Raw genomic sequence first — 27,425 nt, 5'->3', positions numbered from 1 at the left:
AGCCAATCGGGAGGGGTTCTTTGTTTTGGGGTTTGTTTTTTTTTACCACCACAAGGTTTTGCCGGGGAAGGGGGAGCTTTTTAAAAGTAAGCTGCTGAAAAGGCCCGTGAGTGACGTCCCAAAGCACCTATCGCGTTCGGATCTTAAGACGGCCTCGTGGCGAAGGGGAAGCAGGGAAGAGAGAGAAGCCGCGCGCTAATACGGCGGCGTTCAAAGCCAACAGCCAATGGGCATTCCCGCTTGCTAGCGCGCGCTTTCCCTCTGGGGCTTCTGCCGGTTGGGGGCGGGTAGAGAGCGCAGAACTGGTTTGAAAAGCTGAGCGAGTGCAACCAACGACGCCTCGTTCTCGGCAGCATCGAAGAGGCGAGGTTATAACGGTGCCGTTGAAGCGAATGCACAGGGTTCCGAATAATAGCTTCCTCCACCACACGCAACCACAGAGGGAGGCACAAAGGTCGTGCCGGGTACAGGTTTCCACGTGGAAATCTGTTCACCGTGCTCTTCGTTTCTGACGGCGCTTCTGCTAGCTGCTGGCGTATGTCTATGCGTGTCCTCACATGTACACACACCGCGTGTGCGGTGCAAACAGGTTTTCGCTGAAACTTAAGTTAATAAAGAAGAGCCTGCTAGGTCAGGCCCACCCGGTCCAGCAAACTGTTCTCAACAGTGGCTGAACCAGTTGCCCGTGGGAAACCTGCAGCAAGCAGGATTCGAGCACGAGAGCGCTTGCCCCTCCTATTTCCAGCAACAAGCATTACTGCCTCCCGTCATAGAGACAAGAGCATAGGCACCGTAGCTAGTCACCATGGATAGTCTTCTAATCGCCTATTAAAGCCATTCAAGTTGATGATCATCACTGCCTCCAACCTCTCCCTAGGAAATTAGAGAAGGAAGGCTGCCTTTGTACTGGAGCATCTTAATACACTGTAATGCCTAAAGTTAGATGTGTCCAATCTGCCAGATAACTGCAAGTGCACAAACACAGCAGTAGGATTAAAACCTATGTGACTGCTCTGGGGATTTCAGAGCACTGAGGATGACAAAAAGCCTGCCTGGGTGTCAGTAAAATTTACGTAAACCTAAAGCATCCCTTTACACTGTATTACACCTTGCTGTTTAAAAGGATCCTGGGATGTCATGGATTGATTGATTGATCGCTTACATCCTCCCAACCAATTCCATCCCTAGAGTTTAGACTCTAGGGCTGAAAGGAAGCCAGCAGCAGTCTTATTTGGTTCCTGGCAGCTTAACTCCCAGTTACAGCTGTTGCAACAGTGAAGCTTGTGCAAAGCTCTCTGCAGTCAACATTCCATGGTAGCATGATGACAGTGTTCATTTGCAGCCTTCAGCTGCTTTGGGGTGGATCTGGAATGTATTTTTAAAAAACTCCCCTCCCCCATGCCCTGGATTCCCCCACTCTACAGGAATGCAAGGAGAACCTGTCCTCATTTGGGTGCCCAGTGGATCACTAAACACATCCCACTGTATGAGAGGAGTAATGTTTCAGCTCTGTCCAAAATGATAAAAACAGCCCGTGACAATATAATGCTAATGACTGAACAATTTAGCATCATCAGCAAACTTGGCCACCTCACTGCTGCTCACTCTACCCCTAGATCGTTTATGAACAAGTTAAAAAGTACAGTTCTCAATACCGATCCTTGAGGGACTCCACTTTTTACTTTCCATTCAGAGAACTATCCATTTATTCCTGTTCTTCTTGCATCCTAACTAATTCCTGATCCACAAGAGGACCACTCTTATTCTTTGACTCCTAAACTTACTTAGGAGTCTTTGGTGAGTCTTCTACAGTTTGGCACACCTTATGGAAACACCACATCCTGTAAATGCACAAATATTTGAAAAACATTTTTCATAAGTTTGTTATAAGAAAATGTTCAGAAGTATATATGGTATTTTGATGTTTATCTCTCACTGATTTACTGGTTAGCCATAGATCTCATGAAAATATCTTCCTGACTGAGGTTTAGAGTTTGTACGTTTGAACCATTGATGTTAAGTTGTGGGCTGATTTTATACACAAACACACACATACAACTTTAATTCCTGGGGGTTTGGGGGTGGGGAAAAGAAACCTTTAAAAATAAATGTACGTAGGTTTGCAATTATACATACTACCATCTTTTCTTTTTCTTTTCTTTTTTTAAAAAAGAGCCTGTCAGTCATTTAAAAAAGCATCACAATACCATTTTGCAGCCACATGGTGGCAGAGCAGTATAAAATATTAGTATGATCAGTATGCGTTCATGAAGATGGATCAAAGATGTAACCAGCTTTTAGTAGTAGAACTGGAACACTTCACTTTTTTAATTCCCGCTTGTGCCGGGGGTATGTCAGAAAGAATTTCTAACAGTATTTTATGTCACACACATAAATGATTGCAACACAACTCTGCATCACAACTGGAATCCACCATACAATATGGTACTATATTCCCAGCAATACCAGTGTTTTTGCACAGTCTCCAATGAGGCATTTGTGTGACAATATTTCTCAATAGAAATGGATAAACTGCATGGGTAAGTCGCTTGGAGACTATAGGTGACTATTGCTGAATTACAACTTATTACCAAACTGAAAACTATGGAGAGACCTGGCCTGAATAGAGATATTGGACTCTTGTCTCATTACACATGCTAAATCTATTTTTGGTCATCTGCATACTATCCCTTGCTTTTTCCTGTAGGACTAATTGCAGTCGTTAACAGTCGTCAACAGGTTTACCATACCCATTGAGCCAATCACCCATCTCCTACTACCCTTCTGAGAAATACCCTACCCCACCCTCCCACTATATATAAGAGTCTGGTGACTTCTGCTTCAGTGTATCTGAAGAAGTGTGCATGCACATGAAAACTTATACCAGAACAAACTTACTTGGTCTGTAAGGTGCCACTAGACAATTTATTTTTATTTTTATTTTGACCTCAGATTCCGCTTGTCAATTCAGGATGGCAAAGTTTCTGTATCAATAGGATTTCCTGCCTCGTTTTCCCAAAATGTCCTGGGGCAGGCACAAGGAAGTACAAGAAAAATGCAGGTACAAAACAGTACATTATAAATACTTCAAAAATGCAGTATCTTCATATTCCTGAGTAAAGTTAGATACACAAAATAACTGATAAATGTGCATTTATTTTACCAAAAACAATAAACCCCACATAGAGATTGAATGGAATCTCAAACCAGCCTGTGTGTGTGTGTGTGTGTGTGTGTGTGTGTGTGTGATGCTGCAGGATACCCCAAGGGACTAGGGTCACAGCTATAGGAGATAAGCCTAATCCAAAGTACTCACCAAAACAGGCAGGGTTTCGGATGCAGCACAGTCCAAACAAACCCAGGTTAAGCACAGAGTATCAATCTAAGTCCATACATGAGCCAGAGACAGATATAGGCAACACTCCAAGATCAATATCACAGGGAGTTCAGACAAGGTACACCAAAAGAAAAGCAACTAAGAACCAAATACCGTATGATGCTTTCAAGACTCAAGAATGAGGTCTTACATACTCTGACCTCCTAAACCACACCCTGAGCACACTGAAGGCACATCAGAGGTTGCTTACTCATGAGCAAGCCCCACCTCACCCTCACAATTAGACTGACAACTCTGGGTTCGGATCCAAAGCATTTGGTGTCGGCCACCTTCCATCCTGACAACTCTGGGAGTTCTTCATCAGGTTTCAACCCAGAGGACTCCTCAAGGCGATCTTCAACACTGGGTTATGGGAGGGGGTTGCCTGCTCTTCAGGGTCCTTTACCTGTGATGTATCTTGTTCATCGTCTGAGGACTCAGTGTCTGGTACTGGGTCAGGGCTAGGCATGACAATGAGCATGTTGGCCCATATAGCCTGCCTTCAACCTTCATAAGCATTTAGTCAATGAGCTGTAATTGAGTTGTTTGGATAGTCTTTAAACTCCTTTGAAGAGAAGGCACAAATTGTTGTTGCTGCTGTTGCTGCTGCTGTTCTTCAGGCAATTATCTCTAAATGGAAAATAAATTCATCTTAATCTGAGGTGTAGTATAATGTAGGAGACAGTCAGATCTGCATTGTTGCGCCACGAGACAAGAACACTGTCGGCCCTACCATTTGGTCGAGTGAGGCAGTTGCTTCTGGTTGCAGATGCAGGGGGGCAGCAGGAACTCCTACAGCCTCCTCCCCCAGCCATTCCCCGCTGTTGAAGATCAGAGCCTGTCAGGCATCTCCTAAACTAGTCTGCTGCCCTCAGGTGCACTTGAGGATACGGTCCTGTTGTTAGTGCTGAAGTAATATTCAACTGCCCATCCAGTCAGTTTCTGTACATGCCTGAGATGGAACAGTAAAAGAACCCCAGGCAAAGTACATAGCACACAAAGACTGAGGATTATTGATCTTTCTGTTTTTGGGGGAAACAGTAGGCAGAGGTAACCCTAAGGAACCTCTCATTTAGCAACTGTTTATGCTGAGAGGAGGGTGTCTGGGAAATGACATTAAATGAGGCCTGATCTTATCCAGGCCAGAGTCTAAGTGCTAGATAACCATCAATTGTTTTAATGGTGGCTGGTATGAATAAACTGAACATTAGATAAAAAGAGTCAAGAATAGATTTCTGTTGACAGAAGAAATCTCTAGCTGGCCCCTGAATGTTATTGGAGATAATGGTGTGTTTTTCTGTCCTCTAGAACAAAGTTATTGAATGGGAGGATCAGAGTAAAGGATGAATACCCACACAGTTTAGCTAAAATTTCCAACTAAGAAGTTTGGTGCTGAAGAGAAGCCATATTGCATGGTTCAAGTCTGATTAAGTTTTATATTGTTACTGCTTTTAATCTGGGCATTCCATTATCAGTTGTTACATGAAGAGGAAATGGAAAATCAGGACCATACTGCTGATGTTTCCTGCTTTATGAAAGACAAATTCACCTTTGCTATACTGTCTTTAGGTCTAACACTTGGCATGGATTCTATTTAGCAAGACTTTATCTGCAATATGCTCTTAATTCTTTCTTATCAGATTATAGTGATTATAAAGTTAGCTCCCTAATGAAGTGTGGCTATGGCCCCATTCAGCAATCTATCTGTGTTTACCCAGTGCTAAAGGCTCGTTGGATGTCACTTTTACTCACCAATTAAAAATGCCAAGGATATTCAAATAACCCAAACATAATTTTGCTATTCATTAACCTTTTTTGCAAACAGACTTAATATGGGGGGGTATTTTAGTGCTATTTTTGTTAGTAGTCCCATAAATGCTAAGAATTGCATATCAAGATTAATTACTTATTTAAACAACCATAAGGTCCTGGTCTAACTATATTGACTGGTAGCCAAGTTACTCCTTTGGAAAACTGAATATAGGTGACAACCATCACTGATCAGCAAATATTCACAGGACAATAAGAATGTAAGAAAGAGCCCTTCTGGACCAACCCAATGACCCATCTAGCACAACATCCTGTTTTCACAGTGACCTGATCAAGGATGCAGCCCAACAGCAGCACTACCACCCACAAAAACTGGTGATCTTTATATATATAAATTATTCCCCAGATGCAGTTTTGGGTTGCAGGTAAGTTCCAAAGCTGAAGGCTACTTCCCCCAATGCCATATTCATTCTTAAATAAAGAATGAGATGCTGCTGAATATAAGAGGCAGGGGCAAAACATTTAATCCCATCTCTGTAGACTATGCAATGTAGAAGTCCACTCATGTATACTTTCCCTAACCCTTCTTAGCTTTTCAGTACCACCTGTACCCTATGGCTGGAGAGGAAGTGATAAGTACAGTGGTACCTCAGGTTACAGATGCTTCAGGTTACAGATGCTTCAGGTTACAGACTTCGCTAACCCAGAAATAGTACCTCGGGTTAAGAACTTTGCTTCAGGATGAGAACAGAAATCTTGCAGCGGCAGCGGGAGGCTCCATTAGCTAAAGTGGTACCTCAGGTTAAGAACAGTTTCAGGTTAAGAACAGACCTCCAGAACGAATTAAGTTCTTAACCTGAGGTACCACTGTACCTCACACATATCTAAAGGGGGAAAGGACACAACTATGCTTCCTTTCATTATGTCCATGATGAGAGGTATACATTAAAATATTTAACATTGTATAGCGGCACCCTCTACTCATAGGGCCATTAGGTGTGGTAAACATAAAATAAATGAGAAATCCTATTTTGGTGTCAGTCCCTGCTATATGTAATATGCATAATACATATGTGTAATAAATATGACTAGCTTCCCATTTCAAACTGTACAATTTTAATAACATCAATAAGATCTAATATCACAACTAATGCAATAACTGAGCTGTGCAATCTCAGCCTGTCCATGAACTCAATCTACTCTTGCCCCTCCCCCGTACCTTCAATACCCAAATAGTGATGTTTACTGACATTACAGGGTTGTTGTAGAATTACCGAGAATTGTTTGTGAAGCAATCTTGCTATACTGTATATGTCCTAAGTTTTACTAGCTTGTCTCTTGAATATTAGTGCCTGTGATTCTAGACAGCAAAACAGGCACTGAATATATACCACACTGCTCAAAAAACAGTGGCAAAAATCCCAGTTAATTTGAACAGCTTACACATAACAATAAAAAGCTTACAGTGGAAAAACAACCATGGTTTTAATTGTGCACTGCCAATGTCTCAGAAGAATAAAAGCCGAATCTCTCATCAACACAGTATATTGTATATTCCCCATATTTTAACACTGCCACATTTTACAATGGACCAATAAGCCAAATGTAAATATTTACACATGTGAAATCCAGCATGGATTTTTTTTTTAAAGTAAGCAAACGTTCTGTGGAATAGATAACTGCAAATCAGGTTGCAAGATAATGCCTGAAAAAAACATTAATAGAAAAAGTGGTCCCCATGACTACTGGCCTCTCCTACTCGCTGCCTCCTTATTGGTTTCTCTCCAGGGCTTGCCTTACTTCTTAGTTTCTCTCTCAGAGCAGTGGCTCTTGACTGTGGTGATTTCAGTTCTTGGAAGGAAAAGCTCAGAGCATCAGTTTGCTTCAGAAGACGGTGAACCAAATGGGCTTTCCCTTTGGTTGTAGTTAAAAGGGTCAAAATACCTCTGATTCCTTTCCAAGCAAAATGTATGTTGGCTGATTTTGTCAATATTTAATATGAAAAGGGAAAGAAGACTGGTCAAAGCAAGGGAGTGGAAGTGTGTGGATTTTCCAAAAGGTAAGAAGTTGGGGCATTCATAAGACTTTGTTATTTTTTCTCTTTTACTTGCCTTGTGGACCCTGGCCAGGATCAAATCCTGCTGTGTGTGAGTGGCTGCTGCTGGGAAGGCGAGGTGAAAAAGTCCCGATACACAAGTGGGGCTTTATGTTCAGCACCATTTTGGATCCTTGTAATTGATCCCAGTCTTATACAGATGTGTAGTTTGAAGTACCTTCCCTCCCCGCTCCGATGTCTAGAATTTAAGATTTCATATTATTTCATTTGAACTCTTACATTGGTCATTTTGGGGAGGTGATATCTGATCCTAAATAATTATGAGTTCAACTTTAGAAAGCAATTGTGCATGAGAATGAAAATGAATTGATTGCCCAAATTTTATGTTCATGTGATGTAATAACTATATTCTAACAGCTGCTTCAATTAAAGCTGGGTGGCAAATAACTTTTTGTCATGTATCAAAATAAAAACATTGTCCATGTGAATCTTTATGGAAAGGAATAATTCATTAATGCTATATTTATGAGGAATACTCTGTGTATTCCACATACAGAATACTTCACAGTAGACACCGCAGTATGTAATCATCCTTGGTATGAACATAGAATGTTGGTTTCTATCATCAGTTTTCATAAAACTAAAATGGAAATAATAATACTGATTGCATAATGCATTGTGTGAAGAGAGACAATGTTCCTCACCTTTGATTAGAGATTGCAAAAGGGCTTCTCTCCTCCCTACATTGTTTGGATCAGGTATCTTCAACCTTTTCAGTCCCAGGAGCCACTTCTAACCCAAACATGCATCTGGGAACCTGTTTCTTAATCTTTTATTATATAGTAAAGTAGTGATTCTGTTGCAACCATTCTTGGATCAGGCTGCAACCCACTAGTAGGTCCTGACCCACCAGTTGAAGACCCTTTGCACATCCCTGATACAGTTTTGCACCTTAGTTTTCAGCACACAGGTCATTAGAAAATTCTGCTGCTTTTAGTTTTTCACTCTCAGTGCCTTCTTCTACTGAGTTCTGTGGTTCCGGGACTGCATACTTGGGAAACTGCTTATTCCTGAGGAATCTTGGTAAAGTTCCATTCTAGCATTACTTTGAAGTAAATAAATAGTTTCAGTATTGTTGCTCCTGGCCACACTCCTACAGTGTGGCTTGGGAACGTATAAGGTGCTATACTCCACCTCTCTCCATCACACACACACACTGTCTCTCACTAACACATACATTTTTATTTTTCAGAGTTCCTATTATATATCAAAAAGTAATAAAATGATATATATGCAAGGTAAAAAGAAAAAAGAAAGGCAGAAGCTAGAAATAGAGCATGTAAAAATAATTTTTGAAAATTAAAGTAACAACAACTGATATGATGGAAGCAGCATTGTAAAGAAATTTTAATTACATGACTTCTGGCATAATGAATAAAAGTAATAAAGGAAAACCAGATATCACAATTTTATTATTGAGAAAGTATTTCTATTTCCATTTTGTTACGTTTGCTGGGCTTTGTAGATACCTCTCCCCAACAAAAGTCACTGTCTGTTTAATATGTGAATTTTCTTGCATGTCATAAATTTGAATGTGCTTGGTAACACTGAAACTCAGGTACAAAATACCAGCTTAAAACACAGACTGGCCTTTCCCCCCCCCCTTCTTAATTCAGATTTAAGCTGGTTTGAATGAAAATGCATCAAAAAGCAATATTTCATAAGAAACAACATGATATATAGCGATTGTAGCTAATATGTGTATGCCATTTCCCAAGCTAGTAGCGGATTCCAAGCTAGCACACTGGATGCAGAGTAAACAGGACTGTGTACACAGCCTTAGCTAAAAACAAAGCACCCACCTGCAGAAAGTCTTTGGTTTAACACCTGGCAGGTGATAACTTGGTTTACAGTACAGCAGCTGCACCTCTGCATTCACGCAGTGGAGGAGATCCTGGTTTCATCCCTTCCCTTTTACCCCCTAACTATCCACGGTTTATGTGTTAACAGTGTTATCCACCTTTTAAGAGTTCTTTTATGTTATATATTCCAACCCTAAAGTCAAATATTATTGCATTCCAGCTCTGCCTAATTGTGCTCACCCACACTTTTAAGAGAAAAGTGCTATGAAGAAAAATCCTAGAAGCAGTACAGCCATTAAAAAGTACGGAGGCAATTCAAAGGCCCACATCTGACTAAATGGAATTTACTCCACGAAAGCTTATGTGACCATAAAAAAAAACATTACAGATAAGAATGACTGTCTGTGTAATTTGTGTTTCCTCTTAAATTTATACAGCTTGCAGCTTCCTCATCTTGGCTTTACCTTGTAACAGCAGGATACTCATTGACAGAGGCAAAGACTCATTGATTCTGGCTTACATTTCAGTGTCACTTCATTAATGGACCACGGTGAGTTATATTCTGGCAATTCAGAGGGAATGCCGGTGTATCAAGGCTCTGGAGACTCTGAAAAGTTTTGCTTTAACAGTGAAAGATGGGCAAATGAGAATTTATTGGGCTGCTTTCCTCCTTAGGTTTGGTAGCACAACCTCACATTGTCAAGAAACGTGCTGAAGCCTAAATCCAAAACAATGAGCCAACACACTGAGCTGAGTTTTTGCCTGAATATATGTGGGGCTTCTGGAGGGAGAAGAGAAATCTCTAGACCACACTTTTCCCAGATATTTTCCTGGGCTAGCCAGGTGTTATCTGCCTACATATTGCACTTGCAGGCCTCCAACATCCTCTGTACTTAGACGCTGACCCCTTTGTCCATCCATTCTCACTTCTGAAACTTAACTTTAAAAGTGATAATTTTATAGGTGTCTTTATGTGCCCATACTAACTACCTGGAGAAGCACTCCCTCCCCGGCACCTCTCATCCCTGATCTGGTAAGGCCAGCTGTAATTGATAAAGTATTGTTGTATCAATATGGCTTGATATTGAATTATGGTTTTAATGCTTTTATTGAATCTTATGGTTTAAATGTGCATGTCGTAAACCACCCTGAGATCTTAATTGACAAAGGGCAGTTAGTAGGTAAATAATGCCAATGAACTCACTAGCCACATTAAGCATCACAACATTCATCTACAGGACCTTTTTAGGATTTAGCACTTGGAGGTGCAAGACAGCATATGAATATGAAACCCCTTTGCAAAATGTCAGGGTGAGATGCACTGTAAGAAACTGGATTTTTATTTTTATTTTGGATTTAAAGAACAAGAGTTAGAATTTTGCACTCTAAATGATCTGAATAGAAAAACAATTATATGGGTTAAACAAATAAGCATCAAAGATCTTCATTTGTGTACTTTATTCTGATTGGTGTGTGTGCGTGCGTGTGTAGAATACGGATATTGCTGTTAGGCACTGAGACAACAGGGAGGCAGCAGTATGGCACTGAGTTGCAATCCTAAACATACATACTAGAAAGTAGGTCACATTGATTCTTAACGCACTTACTTCTAGTAAACATGCTTAGAATTGGACTGTTGAGATCTGATTCAGCCGTTCCAGCACATATGCAGGGATGATTATCCCTTCAATGTCAGGAACACTCCCATACACACACAAACACACACACACACACACACCTGTTGCCTGCGCAAAGCTGTCAACAACAGTAAAGTAAATCCGGTGTGTCAGCTCACATGGAGCTCAGTGTATGAACTGGAACTAAACACCACTTTATCTAGGGCAACTGATAGGATGTACCGTAGGTTCAGTCTTTTAAGTCTATGGGTTTAAAGACAGCAGTGTCATTTTTAAAAATCCAAGTTTGCAGTTTGGGAGAAGATCAAGAAATTATGCCCCCAAAAGGTTAATCTCAACAGTGTGTAATCAGTGCATGCCCACTCCCAACACATGTATGTTCAAAATTCATCCAGGATCATATATCACCAGGAAATGGTTCTCAAAGGGTTTGTTTTTCTTGAAGTATTCCTGCTGCTGAGACGCTCCAAAAAAGCAATTAAATGAAGCAAAGGACATTGGAAAAGAGTGTGTGTGTGGTGGTGGGGACTTTCCATCTAAATTATGTTTGTGATTTCAGGGGTGTTTCATGAAGGATAAAACAAAAACATTCAAGAGCCTGGCATGGATCCGTCTGCTGCAAACAGCAGTAAGTTGCAGCTTTCACACTTTGAATCCTGCTTGCCGTCTATTCCTGCAGTCTTCTTGCTCATCACAGCTTACGCTGTAGTCATGCTGGTGGGGCTCCTTGGCAACCTTTGCCTAATTATTATCATCAGGAAACAGAAAGAAAGCCAGAATGTCACCAACATTTTGATCGCCAACCTCTCCCTATCTGACATCTTCGTTTGTGTCATGTGCATCCCTTTCACTGTTGCGTACACTTTGATGGATTACTGGGTGTTTGGAGAAGCCATGTGTAAAATATCTAATTTTGTACAAAGTATGTCTATCACTGCCTCTACATTCTCACTTGTGTTAATTGCTATCGAGAGGTATCAGTTAATAGTAAACCCGCGAGGTTGGAAGCCTAGAATTTCACATGCATTTTGGGGAATTATCTTCATTTGGGCCTTTTCTATAATACTGTCGACTCCTTTTTTTTTATTCCACCAAGTCACCGATGACCCCTTTAGAAACCTTTCTTCCCACAGTGATATTTATATGAACAAAGTTGTCTGTGTTGAGGTATGGCCATCCCTTGAGGAGAGGCGTAGCTTTACCACAACAATGTTAGTTTTCCAGTACTTCTTACCACTAGGGTTTATTTTCGTCTGTTACATAAAGATATTTGTGTGCCTTCAGAAGAGGAAAGGTAAAGTGGATAAGATAAGGGAGAATGAGGTCAGACTAAATGAGAGTAAAAGGATTAATATTATGTTGATTTCAATTGTTGCAACCTTTGGGGCATGTTGGTTACCGCTGTACATATTTAACGTTGTGTTTGACTGGAACCACGAGGCCCTGATCAACTGCCACCATAATGTGGTATTTACTTTGTGTCACTTGGTAGCCATGATTTCGACGTGTGCCAATCCAATCTTCTATGGATTCCTCAACAAGAATTTTCAGAAAGATTTGGCTAGTCTGCTTCACAATTTCAAATGCTATGAATCTCAAGGGTTGTTTGAGAACATCGCCCTTTCAACTCTGAACACCGATGTGTCAAAGGGATCCTTTAAGCTGAACAACATGCCTTCGAATATCTGAAATGGGCAACCTTTGAATCATTTACATGTCTTTGTCATGAATTACTGTACTGCCAAGTTACTCTTATATGGAAGTGTGGCCTTCTGGCTCTTGTCAGCAAAGTCCTGTTCTCAAAGTGAAATCAAAAGCCTACCTGAATATTAATGTATCATTCAAATGAATAAAACAAATTGGATTAATAATATTTATTAACACCCCCATATTTATTAAAGAGCTTTACAGGAGCTTCCAATGTTGCAGTGCTAGAAAACTGGAAGTGTGGGAAGGAAAATCTGGAAAAGGAGGTACCGCTTGGATTGGAAGATGATGCAATATCCTGTGTGAGCTGTACCACCTGCGTTTTCCTCATGGTTCTCCTGGTCTGCCTGAATCAGTACTTCTGACAAAGGCCCCTTGACTACCTTAACATAATGCCAATAATTAGTATCTTAAGCAACTGACTCTTATTGTCTGAACTCAAAAGATAATCGCCTTCTAAGAATTCCTTATGTGAAGCCATTTCCCTTTCCTTTCCCTTACTGTGCCCCCCCCACTCTGTTCTCAAATCTGCTGTGGAAGGTGGAGGGAACCTAGAACAGATTTGGGGAGGTGGGGGCAGGAATCCCATTGCACAGCAGAAACCATACTGCTCACTATGCACATTCAACTACTATGTTGAATACAACCCATCATCTGTCCACTGATGCACTAGGTAATATGTCATTCTGACAGGTGCTGGATTGTATCAAGCTCAATAACTGTGCATGCAGGACAACTTCTGTAAGTGCAATGGAACTTGCTCTCCACCCCCAACACACTCCCTTTCCAAAATCTGCTATGGATTTCCCCCCAACGCTCTGAGTCTCATCAGTGGAAGCCCAGCACAAGGATCTATAGCTGGGATAGCTTTGTCAGTTTGAGCACCACCTTGGGCAAAGGATTCCTACATTGCAGGGGGTTGGACTAGATGCCCCTTGTGGTCCCATCCAACTCTACAATTCTGTTATTCTATGCTTGTCCCCACTCTCCCTCATCACATGATGGATTAAAACCCCTGAATAATGCTTGCATATGGTAGAAATTCCCTGCCCACCTAGCAGTTTGAAAGCACATCAAGGTGCAAGCAGATAAAAAGGTACCGCTCCGGCAGGAAGGTAAATGGTGCTTCCGTGCACTGCTCTGGTTTTGCCAGAAGCGGCTTAGTCATGCTGGCCGCATGACCTGGAAAACTGTCTGTGGACAAACGTCGGCTCTCTTGGCCATTAAAGCGAGATGAGCGCCACAACCCGAGTCCTTCACGACTGGACTTAGCTGTCAGGGGTCCTTTACCTTTGTGGTAGAAATGTTTGAATACATATCCTCAATCCTTAAATGCAATGAATATGTGTTCTGACCACTTCCACCACTGCAATGTATGTCTGTCTCTAGTCTGACCACTATTGTTGAAAACGATGTGAGGAATGATCAGGGTCCTTTTCTTTTCAATTAAGGTAATTCTGTTCTTTCATTCATAGACATGGTTGCTGTATTTTTACTATGCTGCTTCCTATATCCTGAATAGCAGCCTGACATGCAAAATTAAAGAAGATAAAGAGATGGGGGGGGTTACATCCTAAATGTCTGCATGTCAAGCTAGTTACAGGATACAGGGAAAGGATGATGACTTGAAATCCTATTGACAGAACTGTTGCCCTATTGATATAACTCAATAGCATATCACTGATTTCTCTGGCATTTGCTTTCAAATAAGTACACCTAGGATTGCAGACTGGGAGAATTTATGTTATGTTTCATCCTATAATAAAATACAGGAACTTGTAAGAGAAGTTCATTTTCCAGCAACACTTCATTGTTTTTAATGTAAAAAGCCTACCTGTGCTGCTCTTGGGCAGGGTGTAAAACTGCACCAATATTTTTCATCTGCAGCTGAATTGCTGTATCTTTGAATGCCCACATTCTTTTCTAAAAAGGAATACATGCTTTTCCACCTTTGTTTGAAAACATGAATGTGACAGAAACGTTTCCAAAACAGCCATTAGTTTAAGACAGATAGATTGGAGCCAGCCACAAGAAGCTATCCTGTTTACAAGGCAAAGACAGGTTTGAACTGCTTAAAAGATCATGAATCCAATGGAACTCTGATGAGAAAAATCCAGTTAAAGTGAAACCATATAGAACATTTCAGACTAATACAGAGTGAAAAAAGAATCTAATAACATGAACACTTGATACCTGAGTGCAAACTATATTTCTATGAGAAGCAGCTGCCTCATCTAACCTCTATGTGACTTCAGACTGGTTTTATTGACAAATAATCGTACAGTAATCGTATCTGTGGTAATGTACATTTGACTGGAACTGTTTAGATGTAATTTCTATTTATGATTCTAACAACATGTTTCAACTGTGGGGAACTGTTGGTATTTACATCTATTTTTTTGTATACCAAATGTTGTACAACTTTATATTAGTCTTGTGGTTTCGAGTCCTAAATTTTGTAAGCCACTGTGAGCCGTATAAATATTCACTCTGAAATATATCAATTATATCAAAATAACATAAAGATTGCCTTGCTAAGGATTCATGAACGCCAGGACTATGACCAGGCTCCAAAGAAGTAACTGCACTACTCTTTAGGGCTCCAAGTAAGCTTCACACTGCAGTCCTAAGCATGTTTACTCAAATCAGCTGATGGAATGAAAGCCGTATATCTCACCTGGGAGGTTAACATGAAATGAGGAAAAGGCACAGAAGGAAGCAAGACTGGCTGGCATTCAGCCTTAAATATATTTACTTGCAAATCAGTTGACAAGTTAGTGCGCTTAAGGTCACAGCCAAAGACCAAAGAGTGTATAGTTATAATTATAGCTGTCCATTACTTAATATTTACTAAATGAATGATAGAGCAGGGTTGGGGAAACTGTGGCCCTCCATAGACTATACTTTTTGCATCAGCCCCACTCAACATGGCCAGTGGTTCAGGATGATGAGGGTTGTCGTCCGACACTTTCAAGATGGCAACAGGTTCCATATCCCTGTGCTAGAAATGTGGAAACAGAGCTGACTGTCTCCTTAAGACCTACTCACACTCCCATTTATCCTGTGATTTCAAGTCACAGGTCTGAGAGGATTGGTTTTTTTGGTCCCACTGCTTTCCCTGGGAAAATCTGCTGTTTACTGCTGAACTGGGAAAACGTTAATCCGCAGAAAACAGAGATGGAATTTTAACCCCTTTCAGACCTGTGACTAGAAATCATAGGATAAAGTGTGGACGGGACCCTGGTTTCAGGGCCCTTTTAATCTGGCAGGTGGTAAAGCCTGGAAGTGAAAAGATGGAGTATATCCATTGTAGCACCTTTGGATATATTAGAAAGATTTTTAATATCTATCTCCTGCAAGTTTTGCTTGCTTTTGTTCAGTACAACTTTAATGGATAGGATTGCTTATGACTATCAGTGGTCGTTAGTTATGTAATGAGCACATATGATAGCATTACTAGTGTGTATTTTCAGTGTGTTAGCTTGCTGCTGTGTTATTGACAGAAGGTAAAAGCAGAGTGGAAAAAATGTCTGCCTATTGCGCAAATGCATTATACGCTCCTGCTCTGGGAAGCTCATTGTTAAACATTTCAGATGACATTAAGTCCAAATAAATTTCCAAGTTTCAAATCCTGCCTCTCCAGCTGACTGAGTTTTACTCCTGACTTGCAGAAACTCAGAAGTTTCGCTTGTGGGCACAGAGGATCCTGTTCCATTGCTATCACACATTCTAAATGAGACTCGCACTGTTTTCAGGTGGGATTTGATCACACACTGGCAAATTCAGATCGCACAATTGAAGCTGATATGGTGCTGTTGCATAACAAATCCACTTCTCTGCAAAACGGGACTGTCTTCATCTTAAGAAACGTATGGGGAAATGCACTGGAAAATGTGGGGTAACATTTGCCTGTTGCAATGTCATTTAACCTCCCTATGAACAAATCCAGACGGGTGCTCAATAACCAGGTCCTCTGGAAGCAATGGGAGTTAAACCGAGAGTGCCTTCTTAACAACCAAGCTTGTGCCACTCCCACATTGTCTTTCTCAATGCCTTCTGCTATTATTCATCCCTTTATTTATTTCATAAAATTTATACACTGCTTGATTTTAAAAAACCTCAAGGAGGTTTACAAGAAGATAAAACAATAAAATCAAGAAGAATTTACAACCCTACTTTGAAACATACAGAAGTTAAAACACCAAAACAGATTACAATTATCTCAACTTTCTAAGCCTATGGGTAAAAGTAAAGGGACCCCTGATCTTAGGTCCAGTCGCGAACGACTCTGGGGTTGCGGCGCTCATCTCGCTTTATTGGCCAAGGGAGCCGGCGTACAGCTTCTGGGTCATGTGGCCAGCATGACTAAGCCACTTCTGGCAAACCAGAGCAAGCACACGGAAACGCCGTTTACCTTCCCGCCGGAGCAGTACCTATTTATTTACTTGCACTTTGACGTGCTTTCGAACTCCTAGGTGGGCAGGAGCTGGGACCAAACAACGGGAGCTCACCCCGTCGCGGGGATCCGAACCACCGACCTTCCGATCGGCAAGCACTAAGCTCTGTGGTTTAGACCACAGCGCCACCCGCGTCCCTAAGCCTCTGGGTAGGTTTGTCTAAACGATATTGTTTTTAGCAGGCTCTAAAAAGAGTGCAGTGAAGGCACCGAGGCATTAATGTAGCACCCTGCTTGTGGTTAACGCTTAGCTGGAATGAAATATTCAACGCAGCAATAGAGAAATTAAAATAATAATTTATTTGTCAGACAAATAAATGAGAGACACAGTGGTATATGGTTACCAAAGCTCTGCCCACTCCAGCCCTGATAGTCAGCACTTATATTTCCTTAGCCCAGCCCCCTTGCTCCTCCTTTGGCTGCCTCTGTCCAATCAGCCTGGTTGAAATTCCTATTGGCTGTTTGCTAGAACCAATCATAAAAGATACACCCATTTCCTATTACCTTTTATGGGAGACAAAGAGCTATATTTCCTTCTATCTATAAATGGCAAACAAGTAGCCATATATCTTACATTTGCCTCAACAAGGCACCTTAATTACCAGATCACCTCTTGCCCTTCTTGCCCTTTTGCCCTCCAAAACAGATGGCTAATGGTTTTAAATTTTTATCTTAAACAGAGGTCAGAGATCTTGGGTTCACATTCTCACACACCATCAATGAAAGATCTCCTTCTTTGGAGGTCTTTAAGCAGAGGCTTGACAACCATATGTCAGGAGTGCTCTGATGGTGTTTCCTGCTTGGCAGGGGGTTGGACTCGATGGCCCTTGTGGTCTCTTCCAACTCTATGATTCTATGATTCTATGAAATAAGAATCTAACATAAGAATCTAACATTTCTTACTTTCTAAATCCTTTGCATAATTACATTTAAGCCAATATATTTCATACATAACATATATAGATTTTTAGAAGCAAAGGCCTTTTCAAAGTAAAACTTCTTCAGTTTACACCCCCCTTTCCTGACCAGCTGCTTTTCCCATTAGCTCTTGCCCTTTAACCTGTGGCTCAAGTCTCTAATGGGAGACACATGGTATTATATTTTGTTAAACAATGAATCCTACTATTTACCAACTCTTAATTAGTGCTTTTGCAGCTTGATTGTATTCTGTAGGGTCAGTAACCTAGTAACCTTTGCTCTCAGCCTGTAATTCCCTTTTTACAACTTTGAGAATTTTGGCTCCTGCTATAAATAAATCAGGGGGGCCTTTGTCCAGGAGGATAAACGTCTGCCAAAAGCCAGCTGGTCTTCTGCCTGGCATAAAAACACACAAGCATCTGCAAATATATATATATTAATGAGGCATCTGATCAAGACTTGTATTTTAAAATGAGCTTATATATATATATATATATATATATATATATATATATATATATATAAAAGCTCATTTTAAAATACAAGTCTTGATCAGATGCCTCATTAACACCCTGAAATGCAGTGAGGTTGCCCCTCACCCCACTGCCTTTCAAGTTGTATTTTCACATGGCTGTGTACACCAGAGAGGGGGCAGAAATGTCTTCAAACATTAAGGCTACAATCCTAAACACTAACTAGAGAGTAAGAGCCATTGAACTCAGTTAAACTGGCTTCATTCTGAGCATACAAACATATGTTCATTCTGTTAGGCAGCAATCCCATCAGCAGTTCCCTGTATGCAAGTCCAGCTGAACTCAGGAGGACACTTGCTTCCAAGCAGGATTAGAAATGTAGGCAGTAGGAGTCTGAGGGCCAAATTAAACATGGCATTACATGTATGCACTTAGCATGCCCACTTTTTCTCTTCTATACAACAGTGATTGGGATTGGGACCACAGCACATAGAGAGGAGAGGTTAACTTTTCATCTCACCTTCCCAGTTCCATTTAAATTTTTCCCCAATCTGCTATGAGTTGCAGGAGGGAAACTTTCACTGGCATTTCCTGGGTCAGATAATTTCTATAGTACCTTGAACCCAAATAATGGACCTTTTAGGAATTAAACACAGGATGTCATGTAGCTCTTATCTGGTAAAACAGGCACTGGCTCAACAGTGGGAATAACACTTCCTAGTAAGCAAGTTTTAAAAGATGGTCACAACAAGATTGTGGTGATCTTACTTTGGTGGTTGATACACATTGTTTCTGGAAACTTTGGAATTATTAGTTGTGCGGATGTTTTGTATTTTTTTAAAATGTATTGTTTTTATTCTGTTGTTTGTTGCTGTGGCTTCCTTTGGATGGAATGGCGGGATAATATAATAGTAGCAGTAGTAGTAGTAGTAGTAGTAGTAGTAGTAGTAATTTATTATTTCTACCCCGCCCATCTGGCTGAGTTTCCCCAGCCACTCTGGGCAGCTCCCAATCGAGTGTTAAAAACAATACAGCATTAAATATTAAAAACTTCCCTAAACAGGGCTGCCTTCAGATGTCTTTTAAAAATAGGATAGCTGCTTATTTCCTTGACATCTGATGGGAGGGCATTCCACAGGGCAGGCGCCACTACTGAAGAGGCCGTCTGGTTCCCTGTAACCTCACTTCTCGCAATGAGGGAACCACCAGAAGGCCCTCAGCGCTGGATCTGTGTCCGGGCTGAACAATGAGGGTGGAGACGCTCCTTCAGGTATACAGGACCAAGGCCGTTTAGGGCTTTAAAGGTCAGCACCAACACTTTCAATTGTGCTCGGAAACGTATTGGGAGCCAATGCAGATCTCTCAGGACTGGTGTTATGTGGTCCCAGCGGCCACTCCCAGTCACCAGTCTAGCTGCCGCATTCTGGATAAACTGCAGTTTCCGGGTCACCCTCCAAGGTAGCCCCACGTAGAGCGCATTGCAGTAGTCCAAGCAGGAGATAACTAGAGCATGCAACACTCTGGCGAGACAGTCCGCGGGCAGGTAGGGTCTCAGCCTGTGTACCAGATGGAGCTGGTAGACAGCCGCCCTGGACACAGAATTAACCTGCGCCTCCATGGACAGCTGTGAGTCCAAAATGACTCCCAAGCTGCACACCTGGTCCTTCAGGGACACAGTTGCCACATTTAGGACCAGGGAGTCCCCCACACCTGCCCCGTCCCCCCAAAACAGTACTTCTGTCTTGTCAGGATTCAACCTCAATCTGTTAGCCGCCATCCATCCTCCAATTGCCTCCAGGCACTCACAGAGGACATTCACCGCCTTCACAGGTTCTGATTTAAAAGAGAGGTAGGTAATAACAACAACAATAATGGAGAAGGAATTCAACATGCATTTCAGTTTGCTAGACTCAACAACCCCCTCTCTCCTTCCCCCATGCACTGTTCTGAGAGTTCTCCCACACACACCTAAGCCAATTTTGGGGAGCATGGAGGGCAGACAGGGGTGGGGGGGGGGAGCCCTGTTCAGCATGCAGAAATCTTTGCTCAGGGTTTCCACTGATGAGACTCATTGGGTGAATCCCACTCCATAACAATAACACGCTACTCAGGCCTCACACTCACATGTAAGTAGAACACATGAGTGGAGGCAGTGAGGATGAGGATAAGTATTCTACATCTGGGGCTACTTATCTCCCCTGCCATCCATAATTGAAGGGAAGCCATCTGCAGTGCAGACAGAACCTCTTGTATTTGTAGAGACACTCCCATCCCACCAGGATGTAGAATGGTGTTTTTCTGGGGTTCTGCTTTGGGTCCACACTCATGTGTTCTACATACTCATAAGTATAATGCCAGATTAGTGCTAGTGCCTCATCCATGTGCCAAAACCACTCAATTCTAAACATCTAGCCAGCCCTGCATTCTGGGAATGCAAGGCATCCTTCCTCAATTTTAAGCATACTACCAAACTACCTAAATTTGGCACCCAGGACTGCAAGACTCCATTTCCCAACATTTTCAGAAGGTACTTGTGCCATTTTAAATACTAATGCACAGGTTTTGTAACAGATACACATACACCCAAGAGACTCAGTGGTTTAGACCACAGCACCACCCATGTCCCTTTATGTGTTCTAAGTACAATACTGGTACTCAAGGGATACTTTTAAAAGGGATATAAACTTTGTTTTACCACAGAAATGAGAGTGAGAAATTAAGGGTCAACAAAACAATCTTTGTGCTTTTATAACCTGAAAAACAGATTATTTTTTTCAGCTGAGCATTTATTTAGCCTCCTGAACTAGTATTGTGCTTTTTGGACAGCAGCAGTTAATTTGATTTTTGGGTTGTGGGGACATATAAGGCATTCATACTGCAGCTGCTAATTCAATTTCTTGAAAGGTAAGAGGCACACACACAACAGTTCTGTATTCTTGAAAATTTAATCTGATGCTCCAAAATATTTTTTAATAAGATTTGACACAATAGTTTGTCCTTGGGTTATCAGACATTCAGAATATCACACAGTTGAGTGGCCTCAGTTTCCTTTTCCTGTACCATTCCAAACTTAGGCTGACACAATTTGTGCCTACTAATTTTTCCTCTCAGTAGGCTTTACAGCTACAAATCCAATTTTTCCTCAGAAGTCTGCCTCAACATGCCTGACTTTCACTGTGATGTGTCAGTCATTGCATAGTATATTGACAGCACCATCTATGAGTGCTGGTTTCTCCTTATCTTTTGGTTCAGTTCCCTCACAGGGAATCCAGCTGTGAACATAACAGAATGACTCAAAAATAAAGACAAAAAATTATTAAATGAGGGATTATGGATTATGCAACTGATATATAAACCAGCCATTTATGTAATTAGGGATGGTGGGTGAAGCAAGAAGGAAGTGATTTAATGTCTTGAATACCAGGAGGGGGTGGGCCAGGTGGGGATGATAGTCTGTAGTAGCAAAAGTGACAACGGGACTACTTGAGACACCATAAAAAGTAACATTCTCACTTCTCAGACTTTATTAAATTTATCTAGTCAGAAGAGCACCTTTAATGCAGCCTAATGGCTTTGCACATAGTGCCACTTACCCAGTGGGATTTTCTGTACTTTTTATTTAAACAGGAGATAGGACGCTATGTTGCAAAACATGTATTATACAGGGTGAGAGTGATCTGCTCTCCCAGGAACATAACCTAACCCCCCTCAGGCTACAAGAATTCAGAGCATTATTATTTTGAACCTGGCCTGAGTATCTAGACATCTTTATATACTGAACATATGTATATACATATTCGGTCCCATAAACCTTACACAATTTCGTATTTCAAATACTGTAATGATAATTCAATCAGGCTGTGAAATAGGAGCTGATATCCTGAACAAATCACAGAATCATAGTTGTAGAGTTGGAAGGGACCCGAGGGTCATCTAGTCCAGTGTTTCCCAACCTTGGGCCTCCAGCTGTTTTTGGACTACAACTCCCATCATCCCTAGCTAGCAAGACCAGTGGTCAGGGATTATGGGAATTGTAGTTCAAAAACAGCTGGAGGCCCAAGGTTGGGAAACACTGATCTAGTCCAACCCCCTACAATGCAGGAATCTCAGCTAAAGCACCCATGACAGATGGCCATGCAACCTCTGCTTAAAAACCTGCAAAGAAGGAGAGTCCACAACCTTCTGAGGGAGTCTGTTTGACTGTTGAACTGCTCGGAAATCCCAGATATCCTGCAAGTGCTTAACTTAATTTAGAGCATTACGCACCAAAGGATTCCAGAAGACTACCATTGCACATATTTATGGTGGGAGAATCTGGGGCAAATGAAGTCCTGTGATAATGTTGAGCCTTAATGGACTGGTGCCTGCAGGTAACATCATACCTACCTAGCAAGATGCAAAGCAAATTTAACAGAAGTATCATTTGTTTGATTATTCTAAGTATTATAATAATAAAGAATTGTCATTTTTATATTGGCCTTCAGTTATATTTCCAAGACGATTTTACAAAAAGAACAATGACAACTCAAATGGAAATACAAGGTATAGAAAAGGCAAAATTCACAAACTAATAAAGGTAGCACAAGTGTGAAAGTCGTATGCTGACCATACGAATGTTTGGCCTTTGAGGCTCCAACATTGGTGCAAAAACAAACAAACAAAGTGTTTTCAAGCAGTATAAAAAATGAGCATGTATTAATTATACATTTTAATGTACCATACAGTGAAAGACCAGAGCTGTTATGTAAACAGCTGTGACTGGTCAATGGAATGCTTTCCCTTGGTATTTCATAATAAAGGCTGTTCTGAATCAAGTATTATTTTCCTTTGGGAGCCCAGGAACTCACATTATTATTTTTGAAGAAAAGGCTGCTTTAAAAAAGAAGAAGAAGAAAAGAAGAACTGCAGCAGTGGACAGATTGCTTCTTAATAAGGCTTGAACATTTGAGCCCCTGGAGCAGCTTCTTTCATTACAGCTCCTAGCTTCCCTGTTCCACTCCTACTACGTATTCCAAAAAGAAAAAGAAAAGAAAAGCCTTCAGTTATATTTACAAGTTATTTCTTTTCTCCCAGGAGGTTAAGTAGGACACATTGTGGCCGTGCAGGCAGAGTGGGAGGGCAGCAAAGCAGATTGCTTAAATCCCACTGAAATCAATGGGATGTGAAGAACCACAGACCTAGCAACAAGTCCCATTGTCATAAGGTCTCCATTTGCTTCCCTCTGCCCCCATTTTAGCATGAATGAACAGAAACCTGTAAAACAAATAATGAAATACAAAACGACATTCAGCTTATCTTATACACAATGTTCTGAAGGCTACAGAAGATGGAGAAGCACTCTGAGGTGATGTGGTGTGCGGTGGAGTGAAGGGAAGGTAAGGGTGGAGTGGGTAAGTATCCCAGATACAAACTGCTTGTGGTGGGGACAGTATCCTATCCTATCCTATCCTAGAGGTGCTGTTGAACGGATAAAGTGAGATAATTACTTCATGTACCTCCTTGGCATCTTTGAGGAGGGGCAGGATGCAAGCAGGACTGGCATGCTGAGCCACCTGCTGAGGCCCACGCCCACTGCTGAGCCCCATAGCCTCCCAGCCTCCTTGTGGCACTGCCTGTTCACCTGGCCCTTCTGCAATGATAAGCGTCAGGAGACTGAACAGCCAACACCAGTCCTGTTGCATGCTCCCTCTGGAAGGTTCTGCAGATTGCATCCAGAAACAGAGGGCAAGTGGATGGGCAACAGTGACTGTGGAAAGAAGGAGGTAGGCTCACTGATGCCACCTTGTGTGAGCCCCTTCCCTTCAAAAACCAGGAAGTGCCCAAATCTGAACGTACCATCATAGTACTGTAATGGAGGAACAGTTAGAAAGGAAATGCAGCCAAGTCTATACAAAATGCTACACAGAAACCCCAGTCTGCCCTGCTACATATCTGGAATTAGTGGGGTGTGCTTTCAGACCAGAGATTTGATCTGCTGAGCAGATATGAACATCAGCACCTCTCCACTGAGTAAATTCAGTGTCACGTCCACAGACCTGCAATCCCTTGGTGTGTCTGTTTTTAATCTTCTTATTACTTTTCCTCCACCCCTCTCTCCTTTAAAAGAGGTTATTAATGAAATTGTGTCTTTGTTCCAAGCTACACTTTTTTTCTGAAAGACAAAGCTTTGAAACATGTCTTCAGTTGTTCCCAAGCAAACCTACAGCTTTCTGCTTGGTGTTGCAGCTTTATGTTTTCTGTGAAACATTTTTAAACCCTTCTTATCAAACCATTAATTCATAGATTTAGGTAGGTAGCCATGTTGGTCTGACACAGTCGAAATATATAAATATATATATATATAAATGTCCAGTAGCACCTTTGAGACCAAAAAAGTTTGTTCTTGGTATAAGCTTTCATGTGAATGCACACTTCTTCAGATACCTAATTCATACATAATTCATCTGTCTCTTTCTGGCTATGTCCTTAAATATTTCCCATGAGCACACAAAATTACACTATACCAGCTGCCTAGCACCCAACCTGGTGCCCTGGCCTAAAACTCCCATCATCCTCTGACAGCACATTTGTGCTAGCTGAGGCAGACAGGAGTTGCATTCAAAAACATGTGGACGGCATCAGGTTGAGGAAGACTGGTCAAGTGTCCCAGCTAACTCCAAAGGCAGCAGCTCTCCACAATCTTGGACTGAACTGTTTCTCCACCTTCTATAATAATAATAATTGTTTTTATTGTTACCCTGTCCATCTGACTGGGCTGCCCAAGCCACTCTGATATCCTTTAGCTAGAAAGTGAACTTGAGACTTATGTAGTCAAACTGTAAGTTCTATCACTAAGTCATCACAGGGTGACAGATAGTTTAGTGATAAAACTTTAGAAAATCCTGTACCAATGGTATTTAACAACTCCATACAAAGTTGGATGTACCCAACAGCAGAACTTTAACTGCTAGAAATGCAATGTACGCCAGGCAGATTTTAAGCATCTATTTGGGCACTGCCTTTTTTATGTTCAATAATCTAGATTTACTGGAGCACAGCCTGTAATTTTATTGCAGAAATAATTAGATAGTCATTGCCATAAAGCTGCAAAATATTACCATGAAATTATTTAAAAGACAGGAAGTCTTGGGAGTACAGCATTATTAAATTTAGTCTCTGCTGCTAAAGCTTGGGGCAGGGAAGACAGCACCTCAAGTTTCAGAAAGGTTTTAAAATATCCAGGGAATTGTAACATTGACTAAATTGACATATGCAGAACGGCAACAGATTTCTTTGAATGATGGGGTTTTTTTTTAAAAGAATATTCTGGAAGGACTAAGCACCATGATTTGGTTAAAACTGAGGTAAACAAAGGGATGGTTTTTCTGCATTTCACTAAGGGCCCCCTACTTGTTCCACTATAATCCGAGTACTGGTTGATCTAGACTGTAGGTGTCAGAAATACTGAAACATGCCGATACTTCAAATTATACAGCTGACTGGATATCTATTCCTTTGGAGCTGAGTTAGGTATAACTTTGGCTGTGCTGGAAAGTTTTAGAAATCACATGTTCTTCCATTTAAGACAACCCACTGCATATTCAAAACATAGTCTTAGCCAAATAAAAATTGACCTCATAATTACTCTGATGTGTTTCAGCTGTAAGGGCCAGCTACAGGACCTTGCACATTTGCTGTAAATCCAGTTATCTGGGTGGGAATTACTTCAGAGAGTAAACATGTATGGGATTGTGTTGCATTTCTCACAGCAGAACACACTTTCTAGGCTGCACAGTTTCTTGCGGTCCATCATGTAAACTACATTGCTTCCATGTGAACAGCAGGCCATATAATCAACTGACTTGCCTTGGTCGAGGCAGCTAGACAGTGTGGACTTTGATACAACCATTGATTGCAATGTGGGTGTACGGGCTATTCGGCATTCAGATGATATTTGCTTAATTATTCACGTTAGAAAGTCATTCTTAATACCAGATGGTTGATACACGCAGGCAATTAAAACGCCAGGTAGCAGAGATATGCTGGAAACTTTCCTTGAACTATATCCTCTTTAAACAGAAGAACCAGCATGCCTACTCACTTTTTCAGATCTCTCATGCAATCTCCAAACTGAATGTCTATTTTCTCAAAAGCTGGCTGGCTTTGTTCAGAGGCATTTTATGGAGTAACCAGGGAATACACTGATTTAGTGTCTGTGACAAAGAATGTCATTTGCAAAGTAACTCTTTCCCATTATTTGCACGTTCCACAATTCCATAGGCTCATATCTTATCTACTGTTTAGCAACAGGGTCATTTTGTTCCTTTTTAGTAGCAATAGTAAAAGGAAGAAAAACGTTATTTTCCCTCTGAGATGAAATTGTACAAATTGTGCTCAGGGTACTTTGAAAAAGGAGGTTTAAACACACACACACTAGATAGAAGCTTCTTGCAAGAAAGACATTTGCTGTTATACTGGTTTTTCAGGGCAGGGGGAATGCAACAGCTCTTTGATTAGAATGAGACAACTGTACAAGATGCCATTTCCCTGTAGCATAGCTGAACTAACTGAAAAGTAATAGTCAATCAAACATTTCACTTCCACCAGAATAAAATGTAGCACCAAATTATATGATATTTTGGCAGCCCCATGTTAGGATAGGGTCACTGTCAGATTTGTAGAAAGCAGCCAAACCCTTCTTTTACCTACTTACCCCCATCCCCTGCAAAACCTGACTTTTAAATCTGTTTTCTCTCAGAGGAGCTCTGTGACAAAAAAGAGCAGCTTTCAAAGGCTATTTGGGAGAGGGAACATTGGTGGGGCAGGGTTCAGCTCCACCAGTTTCAGAATTGGATGTACATTGTTGTTCAACCAAGGCTATCACAGTGTCTTGCATCATGCTCCTCCTCTTATTATTCTGATCACTAGTTAAATTGGGTTATGCACTTTGCCTTTGGAATGTGAAAGTTATTTAAAAAGCCATCTGTCAGTGTATTTTCAGGCCAGCTGTCCTTGCAGAACTCATACCTACATATGGACCATTACATACAGAGGAAGTAAAACAGACTGCACATGTTTCAAACAGATTCAACCCAAATATACCTATTCATTTCAAGAATCAGTCTCTGGTAAACAAACAAAGAACAAACAAAAAACAGTTCCGCAAGGTTACCACAGTTCTACCAGCTGTG

General features: G+C 41.2%; 2 protein-coding genes across 16 annotated transcripts in view; one reads left to right on the top strand and one right to left on the bottom strand.

The window, feature by feature from the left end:
- Nucleotides 1–27,425, bottom strand: part of KLHL3 (kelch like family member 3) — a 96,241-nt gene that overhangs the window by 56,258 nt on the left and 12,558 nt on the right. The window lies entirely within an intron of this gene.
- LOC310752618 (neuropeptide Y receptor type 6-like) lies at nucleotides 375–12,574 on the top strand. 14 transcript variants are annotated; one of them, XM_083593411.1, is made up of 6 exons: nucleotides 375–2,349; nucleotides 2,953–3,061; nucleotides 5,470–5,571; nucleotides 7,153–7,205; nucleotides 9,502–9,614; nucleotides 11,261–12,574. In XM_083593411.1, exon 6 carries the CDS (start codon nucleotides 11,305–11,307, stop codon nucleotides 12,388–12,390), a length of 1,086 nt encoding a protein of 361 aa, XP_083449537.1. In that variant the 5' UTR covers nucleotides 375–2,349; nucleotides 2,953–3,061; nucleotides 5,470–5,571; nucleotides 7,153–7,205; nucleotides 9,502–9,614; nucleotides 11,261–11,304; the 3' UTR covers nucleotides 12,391–12,574. The 14 variants fall into 14 exon arrangements, with proteins under 14 accessions (XP_083449537.1, XP_083449534.1, XP_083449527.1 ...); XM_083593408.1 differs by adding an exon at nucleotides 8,159–8,285 and having other exon boundaries at nucleotides 4,685–7,205; XM_083593401.1 differs by having other exon boundaries at nucleotides 375–1,797; nucleotides 4,685–7,205.

The sequence above is a fragment of the Podarcis filfolensis genome (assembly GCF_964270895.1).
Source record: "Podarcis filfolensis genome assembly, chromosome: 2".
Taxonomy (NCBI): Eukaryota; Metazoa; Chordata; class Lepidosauria; order Squamata; family Lacertidae; genus Podarcis; species Podarcis filfolensis.
The sequence above is the reverse complement of the archived record's forward strand: the minus strand, read 5'-3'. Positions and strand labels throughout refer to the sequence as shown.